The sequence below is a fragment of the Acomys minous genome (genome assembly GCF_964271855.1).
Source record: "Acomys minous genome assembly, chromosome: 4".
Taxonomy (NCBI): domain Eukaryota; kingdom Metazoa; phylum Chordata; class Mammalia; order Rodentia; family Muridae; genus Acomys; species Acomys minous.
This window is the reverse complement of record NC_140486.1, coordinates 20,108,475-20,134,570: the sequence shown is the minus strand read 5'-3', so window position 1 is coordinate 20,134,570 and position 26,096 is coordinate 20,108,475. Positions and strand designations below refer to the sequence as shown.

The 26,096-nt window shown below is 43.9% G+C and overlaps 1 protein-coding gene across 8 annotated transcripts in view; it reads left to right on the top strand.

Annotated features, from left to right (window-relative positions):
• Positions 1 to 26,096, top strand: part of LDLRAD4 (low density lipoprotein receptor class A domain containing 4) — a 328,427-nt gene that overhangs the window by 94,418 nt on the left and 207,913 nt on the right. For 7 of the 8 annotated variants that reach the window (XM_084779090.1, XM_084779087.1, XM_084779093.1 and 4 more), the window contains one exon: positions 20,691 to 21,144. In XM_084779090.1, the coding sequence (XP_084635216.1) occupies positions 21,105 to 21,144 (40 nt within the window). In that variant the 5' untranslated portion in view covers positions 20,691 to 21,104. Of the gene's footprint in view, positions 1 to 17,081; positions 17,103 to 20,690; positions 21,145 to 26,096 lie in introns of those variants that run through there. The other variant, XM_084779092.1, reaches the window with a different exon arrangement.

Genomic DNA, 26,096 nt, shown 5'->3' with positions numbered 1-26,096 from the left:
CTCGCAGTGACACACTGCCTCCAGCTAGACTTGACTTCCCCAGAGATTGGCAGTCTCCTGAAACAGCCAAAAGCTGTGGAGTAGATTTCTAGGTGCGTGAGTCTTTTGGGGGTGAATGTCAACTTTAACCCACAATAAGAACCTCAGGGATAAAGAGAATTCTGTAATGATAAGACACAGAGATGGCATTGCCCAATAAAGAGGAAGGTTGCTTGCCAGGTGCTGGCCTTCCTTTTTCTACAATTGTTTAAGCCAGCATGAAATCAGGGCTTTATCATTAACCTCTAACTCTAATTCTCTGATGCTCCACTTGATTTGTAATAACAAAAGAAAGTGTAGAGGGATTTTAATCCAGCAGCATGGCTACTCTGGCTGGAGCACAGACACACCTTTAGCACACACCTTTAATCCCTCTGACTGGAACACAGACATGCCCTTAGTACACACCTTTGATCCCAAACAATGAAGGCAAAGTTAGAAAGGGATGTCTAATTGAGGGGCAGACAGTGACGAATGAGAGAAAGATTTGACAGACTAGGATTTGCCCAACACGCATGAGAACAGAGAAGAAAGAGAAGTGACTTAGGGGAGAGCAGTGCAGAGAGAGCGAGAGGAGGAGGAGGCAGTTTGACTGGGTCAGTTGTACAGAGCCAGGCTGAAGAGAGAACAAGCGAGATACAGGTGAAGACAGAATGAGCCAGAGATGAGGAGCCTCCAGGAGGTTAGAACACATTGCCAAAGTTAGTATGGTGCCAAACAGAGCAATTCAGTCAGAAGCAGAGAGAAGCAAGCTTGAATCAGTCAGCTTGGAGAGGAGTTTTGAGTGTGGAAACAGCTGAGTTGAACCAGCCAGCCAGAGTTCATAAAGAACTAGAAAGGGTGAGCTCATTCAGCAGTAAGTCTCAGAGACTGAAAATATTCTATGCCCAGATTAGATTGTACAGAGGCTAGAAGCTTCAAGGACTAGGCCTAGGTTAGCAGACGGAGGCAGTAAGCCTTGGAGATGGCGACAAGTGAATCAGGCAAATAAAAGATACTTTTACAAGAAAGGGCTTCCATTTTTTAAAATGACAAATGAACATGATTGTGAACATATTTTGAGGAATCTAGTAAGATGGATAATGATTAAAATGTCCCTAACTGATTTGCAGAGAATACCAGTTCCTCCAGCTGGCTTTGTCCTCATATGATGCTGATGTGTTTCAGAGATTTCTTCTAGCCAAGAGGCTGGAAGCACCTACCTGGCCAAGGTGCTGCCAAAAATTGATTAGATTTATCTCAGTCTTTGGCTTTTGAGATTGCACAACTCTATGATATTTTCAGCTTTTGATTGAGCATGGAAGCTGTGTTGTAGAGTGAAAAGATGTTAAACTTCAAACTATGGCGAGTCTTAAAGGACAGTTCTGTTTGAGTGGTATACAGGCATGGGCACCTAAGATCTCAGCCAGACTCCCTTTAATCCAGGGCAAGACCCAAGCTTCTTTGTTAGCTGTTGTTCTTATTACCACGTCTCTGCGCCATTTGGGAAACAGGTATTTTTCAGAGTCTGACTGTGAAACAGGATGCTCTGTAGGATATTTCTCAGAAAAGCATGCTGTCTTCCTTCAGAGGGGTTGTAGTCTAATTGTGGGTTCAGAGAGACGAATACAAGAGCTATACATATGACTCTAGCGCATGAAGAAAGTTGGCAGTGTTTATCCCATTTCGGTTTTGCTCTCGATGTTGTATGTCCTGTCCTGTCAGTCCTGACGCAGACGTTCATTACTGGTGTCAGTACTGAAAATAAAAAAGTCAGTATGACAGAAGGTTCTCTCATTCCTTTTAGGGTCACGACGTTTCCAGATCATACACAATGACCACGAATGGTGGTGGGTGGTGATGTGGGTGAAAAGGCGGGTTTTCACTTTCTGACTTTAAATGTATTAGCCACCTAAATCATTTACTGAGATCATTTGACTAAAAACAGTATTGATTATTATTTTTAAAAAGATAGACAAGAGATAGTGTAGTTCAGGGAAATTACACACCTCACACAAGTCTTAGGCTGAGTGTAAACTGGGTGACAGGACAGGCACACATGCTTTCACACGCCAGCAGGAAAGGCTATGCAGGTGCCTGCTCCTGCTCTACGGAGACACTCTGGTAATTCTGGCCTTTATCTGATTGACCTGCAAAGTGCACGATTTTCCTCAGAGAAGGAAGGAGGTGGGTAGAAACTGAGTATAAAAATCCCAGTGGAGATAGCTCAGCCTTTAAGAGTACCAGCTGCTGTTCCAGAGGACCTCGGTTTGATTTCAAGCACCCGTAACTCCAGTTCTGGGAGGAGTCTGACACCCTCTTCTGCCTTCCATGGGCAGGGTCACACATGGTGCAGAGGCATACATACACATAAATAAAAACAATTTTTTTGAAATCCCATGTAACTTCTACTCAAGAATTTCTTAAGGATTTGCACTTATCAAATGTGCATTATCAGTTGCCCTCTGTAGACGGGGCGACTAGGCTTGTTAGCAGTACATGCTGAATGTTCTGAGGGCCTGAACAGAACCTGCTGAAAGAAGTCATTGCTCCCCAGGAAAACTCTTGATGCACCTGCAAGGTTTTTCTGTAGTATTTACTCCAGGAATGCTTCTGAATGCAGGTGTATGGTATGCATATTAGAAGCTATTTTAATATACGCAGTATGGCAGCCTTTTTCAGATATAACTTCCAATATGATAAAAATGTTGGGCTTAAGGGAAAGTGTGTGTGTGTGTGTGTGTGTGTGTGTATGTGTGTATGTGTGTGTGTGTGCTTGCGCATGCATGTGCATGTGTGTTGTGTACATGCCTGTCTGTGTGTGTATGCAAAAATTTCACTTAATTCCTGTTGCACATTGCTTTGGCTGTTGGTTCCATGACTTTAAGTGCAGCGCTCTCAATGGAAGAGCCAGTTTCATCTTGGCACTAAGTCAGGTTGTCTTGTTCCATTTGCTAAGAGATTAGGACATCAGCCTCTGGGGCCTCTGCTGTGAGTTCTTTCATCAGGTTTGGTGATGTCATCTTTTGGGAGGTCTAGATGGCATCCTTGCCAGATGTTCTCATTGTAAGCCGAGAAGAGGGTGTTATAGGAGAAAGACTTGAGATGTGTATTTCCAAGTAAGGATCCTCTCTTGGTACAGTAACTGCACAGAATGCCTCCATTGGTAGGCTCTGTGCCCAGTCAATCTAGTAGGTTTTCAGCAGGTGGAGGCATGTCTGCTGTGATCTCTTTCATAGCAGGGTTGACTATCGGTGGCAAGTCTTGGCTATGGCAACTTAATGGGAGCCTAAATTTCACATCTGTATCCATTGAATTCTGTGTGACAAAGATTCATCCTTGCATCAGAATGTGAGGGGAGGTGTTAGTAAGGAAAAAAGTTAGATGGGGGAGGGGAGAGAGGGGGAGACAGACAAACAGACAGACAGAGGTGGGGCTCAGTGCTGTGCTTCTTTAACCCGATCATTCAGGAAGCAGGGGCAGGAGATTTTCATGAGTCAAGGCCAGCCTGGTTTCCATAGTGAGTTTCAGACCAGCAAAATTACATAATCTGAGAGAGGGAGAGAGAGAGAGAGAGAGAGAGAGAGAGAGAGAGAGAGAGAGAGAGAGAGAGAGAGAGAATATGAACGAGAAGCTATATCTTTTGAGCTTTCTGTGCCGTCACACTGACCCTTTAGTTAGAGGTGATTAAGTACTGTGTATGTTTCTGTAAGAGTGTCTGACAACGACTCTAGTCTGATAACCTCCCAGTCTGCATTGGAGGGCTTCTTTTGGCATGGCGCTACAAATCCGTCTTCTGTATGGGGCTCCTAATTTTATTTCTATGAAACCGTAGTGGTTCAGTGTGGCAGTGACCTTGTTATTCAAGGTCTTTTGCACTTCAAACAGGCACAGACACTATAAATGGAGCTTTCGTTGCAGTGAGACCTTACCTCATGGTCTGGGTGTGATCTGAGGAATCACAGGGCCCCCTGCTGCCGCTCTGTGACTTGAAACTCCTGTGTCAGTGGTGTGTAGCTCACTCTGTCTCCTTGTTTATGTATTATATCCAGGTACTCCACGCTGTAACTTATAAAAATATACATACATTTTAAAGAGAAATTCAACAAGACATGTAGGAAAAACCACAGGATAAAAGCAGAGAATGGGCAAGAGGTCTAATGGTATGGAAGCCAATTCAGTAAAATCGAGAAGGGAAACACAAAGACGAGAGACATCATAAATTGTACTTGAATAAATCTTTGTATTTGTACTTGAATAAATCTTTGTATTGCAGGTTCTATGACAATTGCATGGGCAGGAGGGGATGGCTGCACAGGAGCTTGTTGGATTCTAGCATGTCTTCAGAGTAGAGCTTAGCTAGAAAAACTACCATTTCTTTCTTGGTTGATAGGAGAGCCTGATTCATCATATTTCTAAATGTATGCTGCAGTTATTAGCTTTATCATGAAATGCAAGCGGGCAGTGGAGGCTTACAGTAAGATTGGAGACAACAGGTGGGTGAGAGGGTCAGTTAACAAACTGCAAGTTACTTTTAAAAACGAACATCTTTAGGATACTACCAGAGGAAAACAAGGATAGAAATGAAAAATTTTTTTTTCAGGTGTATATGTGTACTTCAATTATCCCAGAACCCCAAAGAGCAGTGTTTCTAGAGCAAAAGATGCTATGTGGCGTGTCAGAGTCAGCTGAGGACACCTTCGCTTTTTTAGCTACAGTATTGTCTTTGGACTGCTTTTGGTTTCTGACCTCGGCTTTCAGGAGCTGTTTGGACAGCTGACAATAGTAATGCTGGTTGTTCTCACGGCCACTGTGAAATATGCAGTGTCAGGTGCAGGACTGTCATCAAATCAATTTTGCTTGTGCTCTCACAGGTACCTTACATCTTCATAATGATAGTCACTCTCATTAAAAAAAATGTAAAACATTCCAATTGGCAAGTTAACGGCAGTAGAACTCTCATTCGAGTGGAACTGCGATGCAACGTGACACTTGTCTTTTTGCCCACTAAGATTAGAGGTCTCTAAAATAACTCCAGGTACCACCAGATTTTTTGCTTTCGTCTCTTCTACGTTTGGCCTTATTGTCAGAAGGCTTTAGGTGAGTGACGTAGATCTTACTCTGAACCTTAGAAGTATACAACAGTCATATAAATGTTTTATCCCAAAGGATAAACATAACTAGCATCAAATGAGCTTTAATGGCTATCAAATCAAAACGTTAGTAAGTGTGTCTGTAACGGGAGATTATTTTTGGTAAAACATGTGTATAACATCTGATCCGAAGGCTACACGTTGAAGCGTTGCTTGGTTTTGGCAGTGGGAGTTACGTGTATTAGTTTATATATTTTCACGCTTTTCCACAGTGATCATTGTTGCCTTTTAAAAAGATGTTCTTCAAAGACAAATGTACTCTCTCTCTCTCTCTCTTCCTCCCCTCTGTGGTGTGTGTGTGTGTGTGTGTGTGTGTGTGTGTGTGTGTGTGTGTGTGTGTGTATGTACATTGTGATTGGAAAATCCTTGAGACTTTCTGTGATAGGCATCTCTCTGGATGAAATAGAATTAGTCTAATGGGCTTTTATAGCAAATACATTTCAGTGTCAAACTCACTTCCCTATAATAGTGATTGTTGTGGGAGGGCCCAGCCCATTTTGGGTGGTGCTACTCCTGAGCAGGTGGTCCTGAGTTCTGTAAGAAAGGAGGCTGAGCAAGCCACAGCAGCAAGCCTGTGAGCAGCATCCTTTCATGGCCTCTGCCTCGGTTTCTACTTTCACAGTCCTTCCCTGCTTTGAGTTCCTGTTCTGACTTCCTACAGTGATGGATTGTTACCCAGAAGGATAAAATGAAATAACCTCTTGCCTCCTTGTTGCTTTTGGTCATGGTGTAGTTTTTGTTTTTGTTTTTTGTTTGTTTTTTTTTTTACAGCAGTAGAAGACAAGTATATTTACTGTATTTGTCTTAGTGTTGAATACTAAGCTAAACCTTTTGGGTAAAATCCAAATGAACTCTTCCCCTTCCAACTGTTAGAATGAATTGAAAGGGGACAGTATGTGCAAGAAAAATACAAAGAATACAAACATAAGTAATAATGATTATGTTAATTACTAGCAGCTGGAGAGCTGGCATTTAAGTGCTGCAAAATGTTATAATATTTTTGGGTGTTGTGGGTTCAGGGTTGACTGAAAAACAGAAATGGCGTCAGCTTTGACAAGTCTTTTCTGTCCTTCCTTTGAAGCTCTGGACTCCAAGTTGAGTAAGACATTTCCTTGAAAATAAATTGTTCATATTTTATTGTTGACAATTGTGGCTCGTGGTCCACATAATGGCCAGTGCTTATTTGTATGAGTAAAGTCTTACTGCAACATGGCTTTGCTGGTTTGTTTGCATGTGTTGTTTGTGTGGCTTCTCAGATACTGTTACGACAGGGTTATGGAGTAAGGACAGAGACTACATTGCCGTGTACAAAGCTGTTTACCATCTGGCCCTCTGTAGACAGTTTGCTGACTGCTCCAATTGCCTTTTCCTGTAAACAGAAAGTAAACACATGTAGGCAGTAAATACTGACAACTGATTTTCTGGCTTGGGTCTCACGGACTAACAGATTCTACTGGTTCTGGGTATAAGCACGTCTCTGCATTTATCCCTAATTATTTTTACTATTTTTAATGGTGCACTTAATAGCCAGCTCATATTCCTTTGGCATAGTGTACCATAACTGTGTCGTGTGTGTGTGTGTGTGTCTCTGTGTGTGTGTGTCTGTGTGTGTCTGTGTAGTAAACACACAAATCATCCTCTGCTTTGATTTAATTTCTCCTCTCAGCAGTTACGGTATTCTGCTTTCTGAGATCCTAAAATCTCAACTGTCTCTCAATATTCACTCATATCTTTAAAGAGAAGTTTATGTATGATATTTTATATAAACATATCTATAGATATTTTTGCATCATCAGAATGAAAATGCATCTCACAGACTACACCTATGGCTATACGTCTGTGCAAAAATGCCTGGATATTTTTGACTATGTTCAGACTAATTAAATAATTTCCCCTTTTGCTCACTTAGAATCAGAATATTATGTTTTAAAGTAAGGTTATGACATTATTCAATTTTGTCTATACTCTAAATCTTTGCTTATGTTTTAATTTCAAAGATTATTAATGTGCTATATCTTTTGAATAAAGTACAAAGTGTATAGTGAAACAGCAATTTGGTTTTGAGTAACACACTGGCATATTGCATAACTTTAAACCATTTGGTGACTCAGGTGGAAATAAGCATTGCTTTTTAAAAAAACTACTCTGATACCTTTAGCTGAGACAGGGACACTGCCATGTGCATTTTTCTTTAGAATGGAGATTTTTAAGGATGTTTGAGTTATTTATTTTAAAATTATATAACATTTGCTTTTATGTGTGTGGTTTGTATCTGTGCGAGTGCGTGCCACATGTATGTGGATGTCTGTGGAGGTTAGCAGAGGGAGCTGAATCCATGGAGCTGGAGTTACAGGCAGTTGTCACCTTCCTAGTGTGGGTCCTGGGAACCACACTGGGTTGTCTCTAAGTACACACTGTGAGCCACCGAGCCAGCTCTCTAGCCTTGATTATTTATTAATAACAAATCTCAGTGTGTCCCCAACTCTTACAAGTGGTTCATGGAAAAATCCTTTCTTCTTTGGTAGTGAATTAATATTTATAAACATTTGTTAGATATTTCATACGTTTTGCATTAATTTGATCCTCAAACATGCAGAATTTGCTTTAATATTTTGGAAAGTTATTTGTGTGTGTGTGTGTGTGTGGTTTGAAAAATCAAATTTGAAGGAGACAATTGTGTTTATCTGGTGACTATGCCTGAAATTAAATCCTGTCCCCCACCCTTTTTGTGATGATCTCATGGTCTGGCCTGGAGCTTGCTGTTTAGACCAGGCTGGCCTGGAACTCATGCAAATCCACCTGCTCTCCACTTCCATGTGCTCGAGTTAACGGCATGAACCACCACTCTTGGCAATTTCTCCTTTCATCAACACATCTGTATGTAGGTTTCCTTGTGGCATTTTACAATGTGTAACAGCATGGCTTTCTCATGTTCACCCCTAAACTCTTTCTCCTCTCCCTGGCTCCTTCTACTTTCATGACATTCACATATATAATAGCTGAATTCCACATTTTTTTGTTGTTTTTGTTTGTGCGTCTTTATTTAGCTTAACACGATGACCTGTACTTCTATCAGCTTTCTCAAGAATGACATGATTTCCTTTCTGAGGCTGAATAACAACAAACTGTGTACATGTATCAAGTTTTATGTACTTGATCTATTGACAGGAAAGCTGATTTCATATCTGACTACTGTAAATATTGCCACAATAAAAGGCCGCGTAGGTATTTCTGTAGTGTGTTGGCTCGGTGAGGTAAATTCTCAAGAGTGGTAGAGATAGCTGGAACAGGCAATAATTATGTTTTTAGTGTTTTGAGGCACTTCTGTATGATTTCTATAACAGCTATTCTAACTTAAATTGTTATATAAGTTTTACGTGTTCTCTCACCTTCTGGTCTCTATGATCATCTTTAGAGGGTAGAGAGAGACACTTAGAAGGGGAGACATGGGGAGCAGAAGTTGAGTTCCTCATCAGCTTCTAACATTAGTGCAGTCTCCTTCAGAGGCTGAGGTGGGTAGGCCTGCTGGAAGGTAGGAATGGGGTGCGGCTGCAGAAGTGACCGTAGTCCCCTTTGGTGGAGAAGGCATTAGGGCCAGATTCACTGGGCTCTAGGATCTCACTGCTCAGATGGAGTTGGAGATTGAGTAGCAGTCAGCTTCCCCTGGGAGTCGTTTGGAAATATATCGTTTCAGGCCCTGTCTCAGGTCTGTTGGGCTTGACTCTGGTTTATCAAGATTTTCACAGACTTCACAAGCATGTCAAAGTTTGGGAGGCTCCAGCTTAGGATGTCAGTTCTCCAGAATGGTCAATGTTGGAATCACCTCTGAAGCTATGAAAACAGTACAGGGTCACTGTCCCAGCTTCCAGGGGTACCAGTTCATGAGGTCAGGAGTGATTCTATTGTCCAGTTAGGTGTGGACCCACTCGTGTGATGGGAGTCCTCCCGGGTTGACTGAAGGGATGTTTGAGAAGGTAAGTCACCTTCTCAGTATGTGCTGGGAAGTCACAGCTGGCTTTAGTCACGTAGTCCAACCAGCCCTACATTCTCTACAGGGTCTGTTGGGGCCTGTGGGCACAGCTTCAGGCATGGCTGGATATTTGCAGGCAGTCTAGGTACCCAACCTCCATTCTTTTCTCTTCCAGTTCCCATGGAAACAGATGGGGGAGGGTGTGGAGACTGGGCATGGTACTATCTTTACCACCCCCCCTTTTTTTTTTTTGGTGATGGAAGGTCTGTTTCCATGGGAACTAGAAGGAAAGGGATGGTAGTGGAGTAGCTAGATTGCTTTTAAATTTCAATGGCAGTCTCTGTCCTCACTGTAAAACCCACTTTGCCCAAGTTTTCAGCTAGGCCAGCAGAGTTCTTATTTCTCTAAATGTGGCCATGTTTATCTGTAGGGGAGGGAGGGGGGAGTAGGAGGAAGCTCTTAAAATATCCTTGCCAATATTTTCTTTTTCCTCCAGGAAATCATTTTTTAGGTGTTGGTATAAGTTATTTTAAAAACTGTGTTTGGCTATTATTTTTTTTGTGTGGTTTTATTGAACATAATAATATGTTTCTATCAAAGGCAGCATGGAGATGAGTCATTTCAAGCAGAGAGAGAGAGAGAGTTCTCTGATGTAGGGAACCCCTTGTAGTTTGTTAGTCATTATGCATTAACTGGTGACTGGCATTAACTCTTGGTTGGAGTGGAAAGGAGGGGGGGACAGGGCCTCAAGGGACATACAAGAGCCTAGGCCACCAGGAGCAGAGTAGAGGCATGACTTAATGGAGATGCTTTGGTTAGCAGTAAGAAAAAAAAAGTAAACCACCATTATTGACATATGTATGTAATTATTTGAAGATAACACTATTAAATTCTAACAGAAACAGGTCTTGGGTTTAACTCACTAAGTGTTCAGCCATGGGTCGGAATCCATTAAGAACTTCATGATTTAGCTATCCTTCCCCCCCCCCCCCCTTATATAAGTAGTGTATTTTCTTCCTCCCAACTCTTTACAATCTGATGGAGCATGCTGCATCTTCTTGGAGATACTAATAGCATTGAGTAATGTTACTCCAATCTCCCACAGTTACTGCCATAGGTGTAGGGGTCATTAGGTATCCTTGTAGAAGGCGCACATACCTTCATTGTATTTTCCTCATTTAATGGGCACTGCTTCCTGTTTGGCCGAAACCTCTGCTCACCCCTGCACAAGCCAGGAAACCTCCTTTGCTCTCCTTCCCTCAACTCTGCCTACAATAAGAAAACCTCAGGCTAACAGCCATCACGCCTCCTCTCCAGCAACCCACCCCAAGCCTGCCCAGGAGTGCCCGCCCAGGGGCTCAGTGTTTGACCATATATGAGGACAATCCCACCTCTCAGCTGACACGTCATCACTCCTCGCCCGAACTCTATAAAACCCCTTACTTTAGCCATGGTGTGCGACTTCACAGACCTCCAGTGGTGAGATGGGTGGACCTATCCGAGAGCTGCCTCCCAATAAACCTGCCTTGATATTCTCAGTTCGGCTTGAATTGGCTTATTGCGTCCATGGAGAACCGATTACTTCCCCGTGGTTACGTTAGTGCCTCAGTTTAAGGAATAAAAGACCAAGGCTAGGATAAGTTATGCAATCTGCCTGAGGAGGCTTTGGGGAACTGCTCAGCTAAACTCTAACTGTGGTATATGACTCCAAAGCTGTGCCTGTCCCTGTGTTCATGACACCTTCGTAGTGGGAACAAGTGGAAGTGTACTGTTGCCAAAGGAATTGTACAGTATGCATCATCTAACGCGAGCCTCCTTTAGCACCTTCATTCTCTTTCAGCATTTCCTTCAACCAGCTAACCCCTTACACGTTGACATCAGTCTTAAGCATCTATCTATTTTTTATTTTTCTTATCTCAATGTTTATTTTTGTTTTAAAATCAACATAAACATAATAGAGTTTAGGTGATCGGATGGGTAACTTGGGGTATTTGGGGAACACTGCGCCACCGGAAGTTATCATAGTGAGAAGCAGGGACTTATCCCATGAGGTATGAACGCTGGTCTTCATTGGTGTGATTGGAGAGCGGGTGTTTACTTCTCAAAACTGCAGGAGGAAGAGAAATGGGAAGAGGTGGCTATGCATTGTAATAAAGTCCTTCACCCACGTGTCTCCTGGCCTTTCCCTTACCTGACTATTTATTCCGGCTGCCCAGGGCTCTGGATCCTCCAGCCTCTGGCTGCAGAGGTTTGCTGGGGATTAAGACTTAGGTCATTCCTTATGTGTTGAATTCATGGGAGAAGAGAATAAATAGGGGCTAGATTTTGATATGGTGGCATAGTTTTAAAGTTTTAAAAAGTGTGTGTGTGTGTGTGTGTGTGTGTGTGTGTGTGTGTGTGTGTATGCGTGTGTGCACACCCATGTGTGCATACCTTGTACACAGGTGCCCACAGAAGAAGCAGACTATCTGGGAGCGCGGCAAGCACTCTTACTTACCTTCTGAGCCATCTCTCCAGCCCTAAGATGACAGTTTTAAATGTAGAGGAAGTTGGCTGTCAGGCTGGCAAGGTCCATGTTGATGTGGCTAATGTGTGAGTTCAGGCTTCAGGCTTGGTGGTAGTTGCCTCTTGGCTTCTGGAGCTCTTGTCGGTATCTGAGAATTGGGTTACTTAAGTCTGGTTATATATGCATTAAGACCGACATTGCTAAGTGTTGGGTATTGAGCGTATGCATTGGCCCCTTGCTGCCTGAAGTCCACTTAAGAATGTGGTAGGGCCCCTGTAGTGGCTTAATGGTGCTTCTCTAGCTTGGCAAGGTGTCAGGTACTTGGGTGCCTGAGAGACTTCACTGATCCTTCCAGGCTCTTCAAGACAGATGCACATTCGCAGCTCCTCCCCACCCAACCTTCCAGGAAAACATGAAACCATATCAATAGTTCCCTTAAGATGTGTGGAGTCAGGGTGGACTCATCAGATGATTTAGAAGTGACAAGGCGTCTCACAGATGTAGCATTTGTTATTGCAAGTAATGGCCGGTGAGAGCTCATTTGCTACACTCTTGGGCCCAGTTGCTGCTGGTGTCAGCTCTGGAGCCAACCTCAGACAATACCATTTTGTGTTGTAGCATTTAAACATCCACTTAAATACTCATCTCTTTGGATTTCTATGATCTAATTAAGTTGTTCCGCCAATGGAGGATGGTATGTGCTTTGCCCATTGAATTAATGCTTCCTTCTGCCTCCCTCCCTCCCTCCCTTTCTTTTTGTGTTTAGTTTTTGGCTTTTGAGACAGGGTTTCTCTGTGTAGCCTTGGCCGTTCTGGACTCTCTTTGTAGACCAGATAGGCCTTGAACTCACAGAGATGCACCTGCTTCTGCCTCCCTGAGTGATGGGATTACAGGTGTGTGCCACCATGCCCAGCTCTGCCATTTTAATTTCAAGCCTTTCTCTTGGAAGACTGAACACTAGACTATATTGAAGTTTTGTATGAGAACCTGCACTTCTTCCAGATGGATGAACAATGTGGTATTAATTTCATTTTTTCTGGTTCCTATAAATGATAGAAAAAAAGAGTGATTGAATGGGAGTGTAAGATCTAAGAGGAAAGAAGTTGTATCTGTGTTCACAGTGCAGGGAGGGCATAGCAACCTTCTTTTCTCCTCAGTGCTCAGTAAGACTTTGCCTGACTTTTTTTCTTAATGGGTATTTGGGCTCTAATGAGTCTTTCTCTCAGAAGACAGGGTGTTACATAACCCTAAGGTTATGTGTGTGTTTGTAACTCTCTCTTACACACATGCGTGCACGCACGCACACACACACACACACACACACACACACACACACACACACAATTGATCATTTTTTTTTTTTTGCCCTCCACCTTTGGTTGCTCTGCTGTGTGTGTCATCCCACTGCTGTACAGAGAAATAGTGTATTCACCATGGGCCAAGGCTGGGCCTTGTAAGTGCTCAGGAGTCCCCTATCCTGGATATCAAGGCTGTATGTTGGGCTGCCAGATGAACAATGATGTGACAATGTGAGATTGCTTGTCTTGTACTATGAGCCTGTGGCGGGGGTCGGGGGTGGGGCGTGGGGGGTGGGCACTGTGAGGTTAGGCACAGCCTAGAGTTTGGCTCTGGGACACTCCTTCCGAGTTTGTCAGGGGAGATTGGTAGAGTGTCATCATTGTATAGTTTTATTTTGGGGGCACATGGGAAAGCTGGAGAAATGCACATGAAGGCCTTAAAAAAGCTGGTATTTTACACAGAAAGTGCATCAAATATGGAAGAGGAAGGAAAAAAGGAAGGCACACCAGCCTATGGTCGCTGTAAAACCTTGGTTAAATTCTCTTTCCAGTGGTACTCTCACATTTTAATATTTTGGTATGGAAACACAAAAAAGTCGGTTATGAAGAAGCTTTTTCCTTTTAAAGGCAAAATCCTTTCTCCTCCTGTGCCGGATTTCATTCCTAATCCTTCACCCACATGTCTTCTCTAATTCCGCACCCTCTCCTCTGCTTTTTGCCTGTTGTTAATTTTAGCTGACACAGGATGATTTTGAGCTTTGATTTTTTTGTCTATTGAGAACTTAAAAAATGTATCAAGAGGAATCAACTGAAAAGCCACGAAATGGAAATCACTTCGCCTCCCAATTGGGTTGCGATATGGAGCAGAGGTGTGTGTGTCGGGCCACTTTTCTCTTTGTAAGTCACTTGGCTGAGGTAGTTCATAGCAACTGTGGGGCTGTAATTCCTTAGTACTTACTGTGTGTTATTGTTTCATACTCACGTCCTATTTAGATGTCTAACAATTCATGGGGAAGACGACGTCCTCGGTTGTATTTGGTAGCTGAGGTCACCGAGGCTACAAGTTGTTGCAGGGGTTAATTAATCAAGTGCGAAATCACACACCTAGAAGGAGACAGACACAAGGTGCTGTGACTCAGCTTGTGGTTTTACTCTCTGGCTCAGTGTCTGTGAAGGTTTTGCCTTCTAAATAGTGAAGGGCCAGAGCCTGTCCAGCAGTGCTCCAGAGTTTGCATCCTCATGGCCATCAGCCATCTTAACTATGATGCCCTTGATCCTTCTAAAGTGGACGCAAGGCTGAGGCAGTAGATTGGACAGACCGCTCGAGTCTCGAAGATAGGATTCAGTGCAGTCTCGCTCACATTCACTGGGCGCCTGCTATATTCTGGTCTCCATGGTCGGTGTTAGCGACAGACAGTTACAGGATGTTCAGAAGTGCCTCCATAGACAGGGGACAAAGAAGGACGTAGGTGCCTTGTGTGTAGAAACTTGCGTTGTTTGCTCACTTCTGGCTTCCCAGCGCCTAATAGAATTTCTGGTCAAAGTAACGGCCCTACCAATTGCTGCTGGAATACTGACTGTGTATACGTAGCCTTTGTGGTGTGCCCATGACTGGCCTTGAGGCCTGAGAGCTGGACATATCGTGGGCCAGGCCTAGTTGTCCATCCGGGCCTGTTGTAAGCTGGCAGGTGGAGAGACGTGGCAGGGAGGGCAAAAGCTGTTCTCTGCAAAGGCCATTAGTCCATAGTCTCTTATTCTCCTCACACAATGCTTAACCCTTTTCCAGCTTTTTGTTCGTCTGCTATGCCTGTTTGTAGCCAATTTTACCTTAAATAAATTTGTGTGGTGGACCTCTAGGCCGGAGGTGGGAGTGACAGAGCCGCATACACCCGTGCTTGGCACCCACAGTCCAGGTGTTTGTGACAGATCGGGTGATGTTTTAAAGTGACCTTTACCTGGGGACTTTCTGACTCTTTGGCAAGCCCAGACCTTTCTCCTTGTGCTTGGCATTGTAGGCATGCCCACATGAAGAGTTTTGGTCTTAGGAAGTAGAAGTCATGTCACTATTCCCTGGTTGCTAGTGAGCAGGCTTGTACCGGTGTGTAGTCCTTACCTTTAGCCTCTCAGGCACCCCCCTCTTTGGGCCAGCTTCTTCCTTGGGTCTGTCTAGAGCCCGTTGGGCCAGGATCCAAATCCCTGCCTCTGGTCCTGGCTTTGTATACAACAATATACTAACTTTTGATTTGTTTCCTACCTTCTGTGACCTTCTGGAGTGTTCTTGCCCATGAAGTGGGCACCACATAGATGGCTCCGTATGGCTTTCTCTGCTGCAGGATCATATGAGGCAAAAATTAGACTTAGCTTATTCATAGGAGATAGTTTTATTTTCTCATTTTTTGACAGTCCTTCTCCTTTTTAAACTTTTTTACAAGGTGGAGTTGAGGCTCAGACTGCACATTATTTATGCTTTATCCAGCATTATGTTTGCCGAAGCAACAGTTCAAGGAATATCATTAATAACTGCTTTCCTTGCCTGCTGCGTATCTGTGCGTTTGAGTCAGAAGCCTTATGTATCACTTTCTTCCTGAATTGCCTGCCTACAAAAGGCAGTACTTTGTTCTGAAGATCTCGTCAGTGCCCATCGCGATACCCCAAGCTAGGATAGCTTTGAGATTGACATGCAAAAGCTCCGCGCTGTGTTATATCTCCAAGTCAAAGAAATGAAAGTGCCTCACTCAGGCGCCTCCCCCAGTGGCTGGCGCATGCTCCTTTGACTATCTCGGCGGAGACCTGACACCTGTGCAGTCTCTCCGAGATTGTGCACCCCTTGTGTGTGTCAGCCGTGTTTGTCTTGTCTCCTTTGGCCAGGCACAGAGCCACACGGGGAGTATTCAGATTGGGAAGGCTCTTGAATGTCACTCCTCAGTTTACAAATGAGGAAATGGGAGTCTAGACAGGCTGAGTAACTTGACTAAGTCTGATAAATGGGACCCGGAACTCAGGAGTGGGGCTTTCCCTGGGGGCACTCCCAGTGTTTTTCTTAATCAAGTCACACCTCTTTCTCCTCTCTCTTCTCTTGTCTTTCTTCTCCCTCCCTTTCTTCCTTCTCTCCCTCTTCTCTCTTATTTTCTCCTCTCTCCTCTCTAATCTTTAGTTGTATTGGTCCTTGCTCAAATTTCAACCATCTGCCTTTAGGGTAGAGGAACGAAGTGATTTTTAGCCCAAGTTGGATGTGTTGCCCTCAGGTTTTGTTTTGTTTTTTTCCTCCTCCTCCTCCTCCTTCTTCTTACAACTGAATCAATAAAAATAGTTTGCCATATTGGGTTTAAAGGAACCAGCACTTGAGGTGTTCTGGTAATGTCATGGTAGAATTCTCAAGTGTTTGCAAGTTTTCAGTTTAGCAACTGTGCCTCAGTTTCTCAAAGCACCTCTTTGTTCTTTTTGTTTGTTTGTTTGGTGTTATTTTTCTTTCTGGAACTTTTCTGGTGAGTAGAGAGTGAGAGGTCACCAGATCCGAGCCAGGTCCTGGACTCTGAGGCGCTGGACAGCCTGCAGCTTTCTGCCGCTCTGTCTAGCCGTCACCTAGGTAACAGACACTCTGCCAGTGAAACAGTCTGTCCACAGTGAAAGGAAATAAAAACACAACCCCGGCGTTGATTCTTTGTATGCTATAATTTTTTTTTTTAATGTTAACTTGATTTCGAAAGAAAGGATTTGCCACTTGTCTGCTGGGTCTTCTGTGCCCACTGTGTGACCTTCCTACCTCCTGGACTGCGTATCTGTTTTTATCACTTTTTTTTTGTTTTGTTTTGTTTTTGAGTTTGTGTATAAAAGCTAAAAGAAAAACAAAGTAAAGTTTTCCTTCTTGAATGAGTCCCAGGAGGACTGTATTTCACATAAGGTTTTATGAATAGATAGCAAAGCAGACTTATTCTACAACTTATTTGCTTCAGTTTTGGGAGTGTTTATGTTTTTAAAAATGTCCCTTCCTGTGGGGGTGTTTTTCCATTGAGTATGCTCTATTTCCTTAGTTACTGTTGCTCTGTTATGGAGGTGCTTCAAGACGGGTTTTTTTTTTTCAAGTGCAGTACTAAATTAATTTATTTCCTGGTTAGTCCTTCCCATCTTTCCAGGATCAACAGGACACCCAAGGGATTGTGAGTATATGTGTATGGTGTGTGTGACGGCAGTGGGCTTTCTGTAGAGGGTGTGGTTGAGGCTGAGCCTGTGACCTTTTGAACTTGGTAAGTCTCCTCCCAACTTGATTATCATTATCATCAAGCTTAAGGCATGTAGGTTTAAAGAGCTCCCCTAGGTTCAGAAGCTGGGCGAACAAGAGGACAAGAGACAGGCTTAAGTCCCGGTTCTCCCACACATTAGACACTTGGGCTAGTTAACCTCTGCAGGGCAGATTGTTTTTTTTCTCTGTTGTTTTGTTAAGTGGGGCGAGAAGTTGTAGTTGAGAGGACTTCAAGTCAGAGGTCTTTCCTGGGTAGGACCCTCTGTGAAATGTGACCACAGTCGCCCCAGGGCTCTTACTTCCTGTCCTACCTTCACTAGAGGGCAAAATACCCCCTACCCCGTCCCTGAACAGATTGAAGACTGTATCCAAGTGTGTAGCACTTGTAAGTTCAATGCTTGGGAGTGGGTTTATATAACAAATATTTGCCGACCTGCTCTCCCTGCACCCATTTGCCTTGTGTAAGGAACAGCACTTAGGAAGCATTGTGTTAAGCAGTTAACTTTCATTCACTCAAAGTATTCATTCAATAAGTGTTTCTTCACTGGGCACCTGTCAGGCAAAGGTAGTGCTGCATGTGCTGAGGAGGTTGGGTAAATCGAGTAGTTGCTGCCTGAAACTTACAGTGCAATGAGAGAAGTGTGTGTTCTGTGATCACCTGTGTGGAGTAGAGACTGCGAAGCCAGATGGAGGGTTGTAGGCTGTGTAGCCAGGCTTTGGTCTCCTCATACGTATTTTTCTCACATACTCTTGGCTGTTTGTAAATCTTCAGTTTGTAAAGCTTTCTATTCATGTCTTCATATATATATACATCCAGATATGTATTCTGGATATTTCTCCTTGGTCTGAGAAGCATGTATTTCCTCCCACTATGAAGGTTGTCTTTTTGCTCTATTGAGTATCTCAATAATATCCAAGATGGTCTTAGTTTGATATAAGTCTATTTGCTAATTTTGCCTTTGTCTCCTATGCTTCTAGGGCCATAAAAACAAAACAAAAACAAAACAAAAAGGTAATATTAACAAGTGCTAAGTGTGTCACAGTTCTGCCTTTGATGCAGTGGGACTGATTTTTTAGTATGTGGTCAGAGATAGAGGTCTAGTGTCATTCATCTGAGTATGGATCGCCAAGTTTCCCAGCACCATTTACTGAAAAGACTAGTCTTTCAATGTATGATTTTGGTCCCTTTGTTAAGGATCAGTTGGCTGTGGATGTGGGCACTTACTCCTGGGTTCTCCCTTTTGCTCTTCCATGCTGGCACCATGCTGCCTGGCAGTGGTACATGTCTTACAATCCTTTGCTTACAACCACTTTGCAATTGAATTTAGGATTTAATAAAAAAAGACTCTACTTTGTGTGAGTATGTATATGGGTACTTGTGTGTCATGGGCTTGCGTGTACGTAAAGAAATCAGGGGAGAGAATTGGTTACCTTGGTGCTGGGTGTCAGGCGGTTGTGAGCTGCCATGTGGATGCTGGGAACTGAGCTTGGGTCTCTTGGAAGGGCAGCAAGTGCTCTCAATTGCTGAACCGTCTCCCTAGCTCCTGGATTTAGAATCTCTTGTGCATTTAAAATTATTTTTCTATCTCTAGGAGTAATGACATTGGTATTTTCATGGGTGTTAGATCTAATCTGTAAATCACATTGGGTGGTATGATCAATTTTAACAATAGTAATTCTTCTAATCCAGTGTGTGTGTGTGTGTGTGCACACGCACGTCCACTTCAATATGCTTCATCAGAGTTTTGCAACTGTATATGCTAGAGGTCACTTACTTTCTCTGTTAAATATATTGCTTGTTGTGAGGTCCAAGTTCTGATGCCAGGAACAGAGGAAGGTCACAACGGCTGGGAATTTGAAGAGACGTGAGGAGCTTCAGGCATATAAGGACACTGGGTTCACCAGCCCAGGGGTTAGTGGCTGACACCAGGGTGCATATCATACATAGGCAGGCACAAACACACAAACACACACAGATCAGTTAGTACCCAGGCCACGTGCAAGTGACAAACACATGTATAGACAAACACACAGGCAGGCTGGCAAAGATGGAGGGGGAAAGCTTAGGTCTGTGACCTCAAGGCCATATTTATACAGAATTCACAAAAAAAAAAAAATGGCATTCTGTGAGGAATAGTTACACAATAAAGTACATTATATTTATTTTGGGGTTCCCCAGGCATATGGTGCCAGCCATTTTGTGCTGACCCACAGCTCACCAGATGTGTACATCAGATCCATCTTGTCTAAACATAAGCTGGTCTTGATGCTTTCTCTTCCCAACACCAGATTTTCTCCTTTCTTTCTTTCTTTCTTTCTTTCTTTCTTTCTTTCTTTCTCCTTCCCTCCTTCCTTTTCCTTTCCCTTTCCCCCATTCTTCCTCATCCTCCTCTTTCTTGGTAGTCATGTGAATTAGAATACTTTCTTTCTCAGTGACTTTACAATGATGTATAAACATTGTTCCTATTTTTATAAAGTCTTGATATTTTGGCTTTCAACTATATTAAACTTATTAGTTCTAGAAATCTTTAGTAGCGTATGTCTTTCTGCCTATTAAAAACTCAGGTATCTATAAGCAAGGACAGTTTGACTTAATTTCCAAATTAGACAATTTTGTTTTTTTCTTCAGCTGTGTTGAGTGAGAGTGGTGTAGGCAGATGTACTGGTCTTGTTCCTAGATAGCTCTTCTGTCTGTCTGTCCGTCCGTCCATCCATCCATCCATCCATCCATCCATCCATCCATCCATCCATCCATATGTATCAGCTTTATATTGCCCTTTTGTACTGAGGTGTGTTCTTCCTGTACCTGATGCTCATGGGGATGTTGAAGTTCATCAAATCCTTTTCCTGCTCTTGTTTAGGTGTGTGTTTGGATTTGTCCTCATTCTGTTGGTGGGATGTGCCAATTGTTTTGATACATGATGAATCATGTTTCATCCCTTGGATAAGCTCAGTTTGATCAAAATATAGTATAAGAGTCACTTTAAAAACTCCTTCTTCCAAATCTTAATTTTTCCATTCTTGTAGTGCTGATGGCAGTTGCTATGAACTAAAACCCTCTTCTAAGACCTTGGGATTCAACTTTGGGAAATTAATTTCTTAAGAGAGTGTGTGAGTTCTAAATAGCCCAAGGGAAGACATTTGGAGAGTGTGGTCTTATATCTGTTATTAGAGTGGCTTAGAATAAATGGATAATGTGGTGTTTGAGGGTTATAAGTGGGGGGAGGTCCCCCCTCACCTCTACCCCTGTGTTCACAGAAGGGTCATGGTCACGTGGCTAAGTTGCTTTTTATTTCTTCATTTCTGTAGGCCTATTAAACTGCTGCTGTGCTGTTTTTGCGAGGCAAGGTCTCGCTATGCAGCTGAGTCTGGCTTCTGTTCTTTGACCTGCCTCAGCCTCTCGAGTGCTAGGGTGATAAGTACGCACCCCCATACCCAGCAGGTCTGTTGATCTTAATGGTTCCCAAGACTCTTAAGAATGTGACTTCTTTCTTTTTAATTTCAGCAAGAACAGAAGCAAAGCACAGAAAGAAGCAGATCAGAGCAGCCTGTGAGCCCTGGGTGAGGCTGAGCCTGCTCACTTTCTGGAAGATGTTGGCTACTATGAGGCTGAGGAGCCCTTCACTTTGAGGCAGGAGAGCAGGTTTCAGCAGGACAGCTTCGCCATTCCCGACCTCACCATGGCTTCAACTCTCTGGCTGGATGGCTGATGTGACTGTGCCCCACATGATATTGGACTGTGTGGCATCCAGGTAGAGCCTGCTCACAGCCAGTGGGCATCAGATGCTCCCCAAAGCTGGACCAGCAGAGTGATGGACTTGGACGGGCTAAGATGGAAGTGACCTGAGGCCTTGCCCAGGCAGTTTCTTCACAACAGGACAGCTTAAGAACTGAAACACAGGCTTGTCTGGGGAGCAGTATGCAGGAAGCTGGTTTTCAGGCCACAAATGCGTTCACAGGTGAGAATACTTTCCACTGAATGGGAGGCTTTGATTTCACTAGTAGGTAATGGTAACAAAATTCCAAACAACTGTATATATCATTGTAGGTGTATTTAAACTTATAAACTGAATGCTATGCAAGGTAAAGGGTTTAGGCTGCCATGGTGACTTTCTCTAAATAGGGTTATATTATTTGCAGAGCAACGCATTAGTGATTTACTTTTAAAGGACTGGGAAAACTCTCCAATGAGAAATGTATTGTTGGACAGCAACTTTCTCCTCCCCATCTTCAGTTTCATTTGTGTGCTAATGTGGTGGTGGGGCCACTGTGGCCAAGCCAACTTGGCAGTTAGGATCGCTCGTTTGAAAATGAGCCTATAGAGAAGCAAACCATCCGGATTTGATGCGACTCTTTAATGTTAAAAAGGACATTTTAATGTACCCTACTGGCTGCCAGTTTGCACATTTTACAAGGAACCACTGTGGCTGGTGCTAGAACCAGAGCCTGAGATGCAGTTTCTTGGGACTTGGAATTCTGGCTCTTTGTCTGATTCACTTAACACCTTGGAGAACTACTTCATCTTCTAGGCCTATGGCTCCTTGTTATTGGGAACGATATTGAACTCCAGGGAAAATGTTCTTATAAGAAAAAGAACCTTCTGGAACCTAGGGAAAAACTTTATGTAAAAAGAGCCATTTCTTGCTTTGTGTGTTTTACCTCAGAAGAAAGATGAGAGAAATAGTCGGGGCATGACTGCACTGCTGCCCCTGTGAATCTTGAACTGTTTGCTTTTCAAATTTTGTAGTGAGAGCAGGTCAGGTTGTTGGGGTGCCTGGACAGAAGGGGTCCAAGCTTGGGATTGAGAGCCACAGGGTCACTCATTAGACTCTTTCCTGGTTAATCTCAGCTCCTTTCCCTGTCCCTGTGAATGAAAGTGCTCCGAGCCTCCACTGTACTGCTCTGAGGTAGGCTAAGGACAATGGCATGACATGATGGACCCTCAGCAGTTAGGTGGTCCAGCCCTGTCTGCTCCTCATCCTTATGTGGGAACATGGGATAACTCTAAAGGCCTCGGCATCCCTGGCTGTGACCTGGGGGCTGAGCTAAAGCACTTCCATCTGGAGCGGTGATGGGGAAGGTTATCCTCAAATGATCGTGACTAAAAAGATATTTAAATTTTTCACTCAGAAGACACAGAACCAAGTTGAGTTCTTCAGAGTCCCCTTTAGACTTCTTGGACTGGAGTCTCTGCCTTCTAACACCTCTGAGAAATGCTCAGGTGTCACTTAGCCTCCTTGTTACCGAGAGGCACCTAAGGATGAGGAGTGAGGAGAGATGCATGCCAAGAGACTCTTAAAAGCAGTTCCGAGAAGAAGAGCCAAAAAGAATAGAAAAGGGAGCAGAAGTGGGTCACGGATGAACCTGAGGTGGGAGAACACCAGGGTCATCACCCCAGCCTAGTCCGGGGCAGTCTCTTAGGCTGCCTCCGCTCCCAAGGATGTGAACAGTTCCTGCAGCCGCCATTTCCTTCCTGAGTCCTGAGGCTGCTTCCGTGCTTGCCTTGCCACCCTAAGCCAGAACTGCTACTTCCCGGTTTCCACTTAGCCACACCCAGCCCTCACCACTCCCTCTGAGTCAAGGGGAAAGGCAGACAGACCAACCTGTGGTTCTGTGTGAAGCAAGAAACAGAACCCCCACAGTCTGCTTGGGAGAATCCCTGGTAGGTAACCTAGGCCTTTTCAGACATTAAAGCCCAAGTAAATGATAGCTGTTACTGTAATTACCCAACGAGTCTGCCTCTTGCAGCCCCCCCCCCCCCCCAACCACCACACACTTGCTCAGGCCGCCCTCATGCACTCCTTCCCTGGCACAGGCTTTCTTATCTCACACTCTCTCCAGAACTCTTATTTCTTTATCCTTTTATCTCTGCCTAGTTGTGCCCGCCTGCTCCAGGAACAATCCCAGGAGCAGTGGCAGGATTAGTAAAAGGAGAACTGTGACTAATGTGTCTGGGAGCCGAGTGTGCTGGGCACTGTGTGGTTTGTCTGGTTCTGTTTCTCTGTTAATCTTTACAGCACCTCTGGGGCCAGTATTGTCTTGTTGGTGTTGCTGGGCCACACCGTGGGATTGGTGTGGCCCAGGGCTGGAAGTGTCGGCGGCCTTCTCTTTATTTTTTCCCTTCCACTGTCTTTCTCTATTGCATTTTGTCTAACTTTAAAAGCAATGACTACTGACTTGGTTAAGTGTGTCTGTGCGTGTATGTGTGGGCGCGCGCACATACACACAGTATCACAGCGCACATGTGGATATCAGACCTGTGGGAGTTAGTTTTTGCCTTTTACCATGTGTGATCTGGGGCTGGAATTCAGACCGTCAGACTTGGTGGTCAGTGCCTTCGCCGAGTCCTCTTGACGGCCTTCAGTGGCCTTTTCAAATCTATCTGTATATTGAATTCACTGGGGGGACCATACAGCCCACCTAGGTTTTGCCCTCAGAGACCAGAATTTAGTTTGATCATCACCTAGATCTGCCAAGTTGGGACCTTTATCCTAATAAGACCTTTGGTTTCTGTGTATAAAAGCCTGGAAAGCACAAAAACCCAGGGTCATACAGACAGCATTGTCTCAAGAGAGGCCAAGGATAGGGAGAGTTGTTTTCAAACAAAACAAAGGTTTGCCATTTGTTTGTGTTTTCCTTAACTGATCTTCTGTTATAAGATGCTTCTAGCTGGCTAATACTATTTATGATAGCACATGTGTGCATTCAGGTGATGATTTTTTTTTTAAAGCTTCCCCTCATCTTTGGGAAGCAACTAGTGATAAAAACAAGGGATATACAGATACTTGGTTTAGGTGACTAATCTCAATTATCAACTGATGAGATCTAGAGTTACCTGGGTGATGGGCCTCTGGAGGTGCCTTTGGGGAGATTATGTTGATTGAGGTGTATAGAGGAATTTTAATTCAGAACATGGCTGTTCTAGCAAGTGATTGTATCCTAAGACCTACCAGGTCTATGTGGTCTGGCTGGGATGCAGACATGCTGGGCAGTGGTGGTGCATACCGTTAGTCCCATGAGACAGAGGCAAGCAGGTCTCTGAGTTCAAGGCCACCCTGGTATAGAGCAGTTTCATGTAAAGAAAAGCTTAGGTCCAGGTGTGGCATTTTACACCTTTAATCCCAAACAGTGAAGGTAAAAATTAGTTTGTAGATGGAAGTACCCATGTTTGAAAGTTATGTCTAACTGAGTTGCAGATAAAGTGATTAATCAGAGAAAGATTTGACAGAATAGAATATACTCCATTTTCACGACAGGAGAGAGAAGGCAGTTTTACATATAGAGAGGCTATATACATAGAGAGAACAAGCTGGTCACAGGCAAAGACAGAACAAACAAGAGAATGAGAAGAAACCAGAAGATTAAAACAGATTACTGGAGTTAGTTTGAAGCCAATCAGAGCAATTCAGAGGCTGAGAGAAAAGCTGGATTGAGTAAGTAAGCTGGGAGAGGAATTTGAGCTGAGTTAAACCAGCCAACCAGAGTTCAGAAAGAGCTAGAAAGAGTGATCCTATTCAACAATAAGTCTCAAAAGCTGAACATGTTCTAGGTCTAGATTAGAGTGTATGGAGGCTAGAAACTTCCAGGACTAGGCCTAGGTCAGCAGACAGAGGCAGGAATCCTCCAAGATGACTGATTACATCAGGTGAATACAAGTTACTTTTACTTGTGAGACTCACCCACTGTGGGTGGCACCATCCCCTGGGCCAGGAACCAGTACTGTAGATAAAGGAGCTGAGCACAAGCATCCATCACTCTCTGCTTCTTGAGTGTGCATATCATGTGCCCAGCTGCCTCAAGCTTCTGTTGTTGTGACTTCTCTGTCACAGTGGATTGTAACACTGACCTGTGAGCCAAAATGAGCCCTTTCCACTTAAGTTGCTTTTGTTAGGGAAATTTAGTTATAACAACGATGAAATTGGTAACCAAGACAGAAAATTGGTAGTGAGAAATGGGGCCTTCACTGTAGTTAAACTTCATGACTCTCGAGAAGGAATATGAAAGTATTTGGGATGTTGCGAGCTGTAAGCAGAACTTATGAATGGTTCTGGGGAATCTTAGATGACAAGAATGGCCCGAAACGTGAATTGTAGAGGCCGCCTCATGGCCTCAAGAGGTTTGTAGAGCTCAAAAAAGACCATCAAGAACCGAGACAGGGGCCGTTCTTGTGGCTTTAAAAGTTACGTTTATCTATCTGTGTATATGTTCATGCATGTCACACATGTGCCATGGATGTATGTGGAGGTCAGAGGACAACTTGGTGGAGTCACTTTTCTCCTTCCACCATGTAGGTCCTGGGGACCAGACTCAGGTCATCAGTCCTGATAGCAAGCACCTCTACCCGCTGCGCCATCTCACCAGCCTCCTTATGTGACATTTCCCCCCCCCCCCCAAAACATCTGGTTTCGTTCTGTGCCCAGAGAACTTGAGTGAAGTTGTATTTTAAAGTATTTGGACTAATCTGTGTGGCAGAAGAGATCTGAAGCCAGGGTAACAGTCACAGCTGAGAAAGCAGCTGTGGTTGCTAAGAGGCCGACACTGTTGCCGCTTGCCCTGCACTAGGACAGTAAGAAAAGTGTCTCCAGGGCAAAACCCCACCTACCAAAGGTTCCCTCCTGTGAAGAGTCAAAGTCATCTGGAGGAAGATGGCCTAAATGCAGTGTAAGATGAACATGAGACTTTGGAGACGAGGGGTGAAGGTTATGATGTAAAATAGTATGCTGGTTGCAGCAGAGAGACCCACCTTCTGTAGGTGACACCATACTCTGAGCTAGGAGCCAGAACTATATAGAATGATAACAGGAAGTGGGCACAACATTCATGTCCCCCCTCCTCCTCCTCTTCCTTTTCTTCTTCTTCTTTCCCTCCCTCCCTCCCTCCCTCCCTCCCTCCCTCCCTCCCTTTCTTCCTC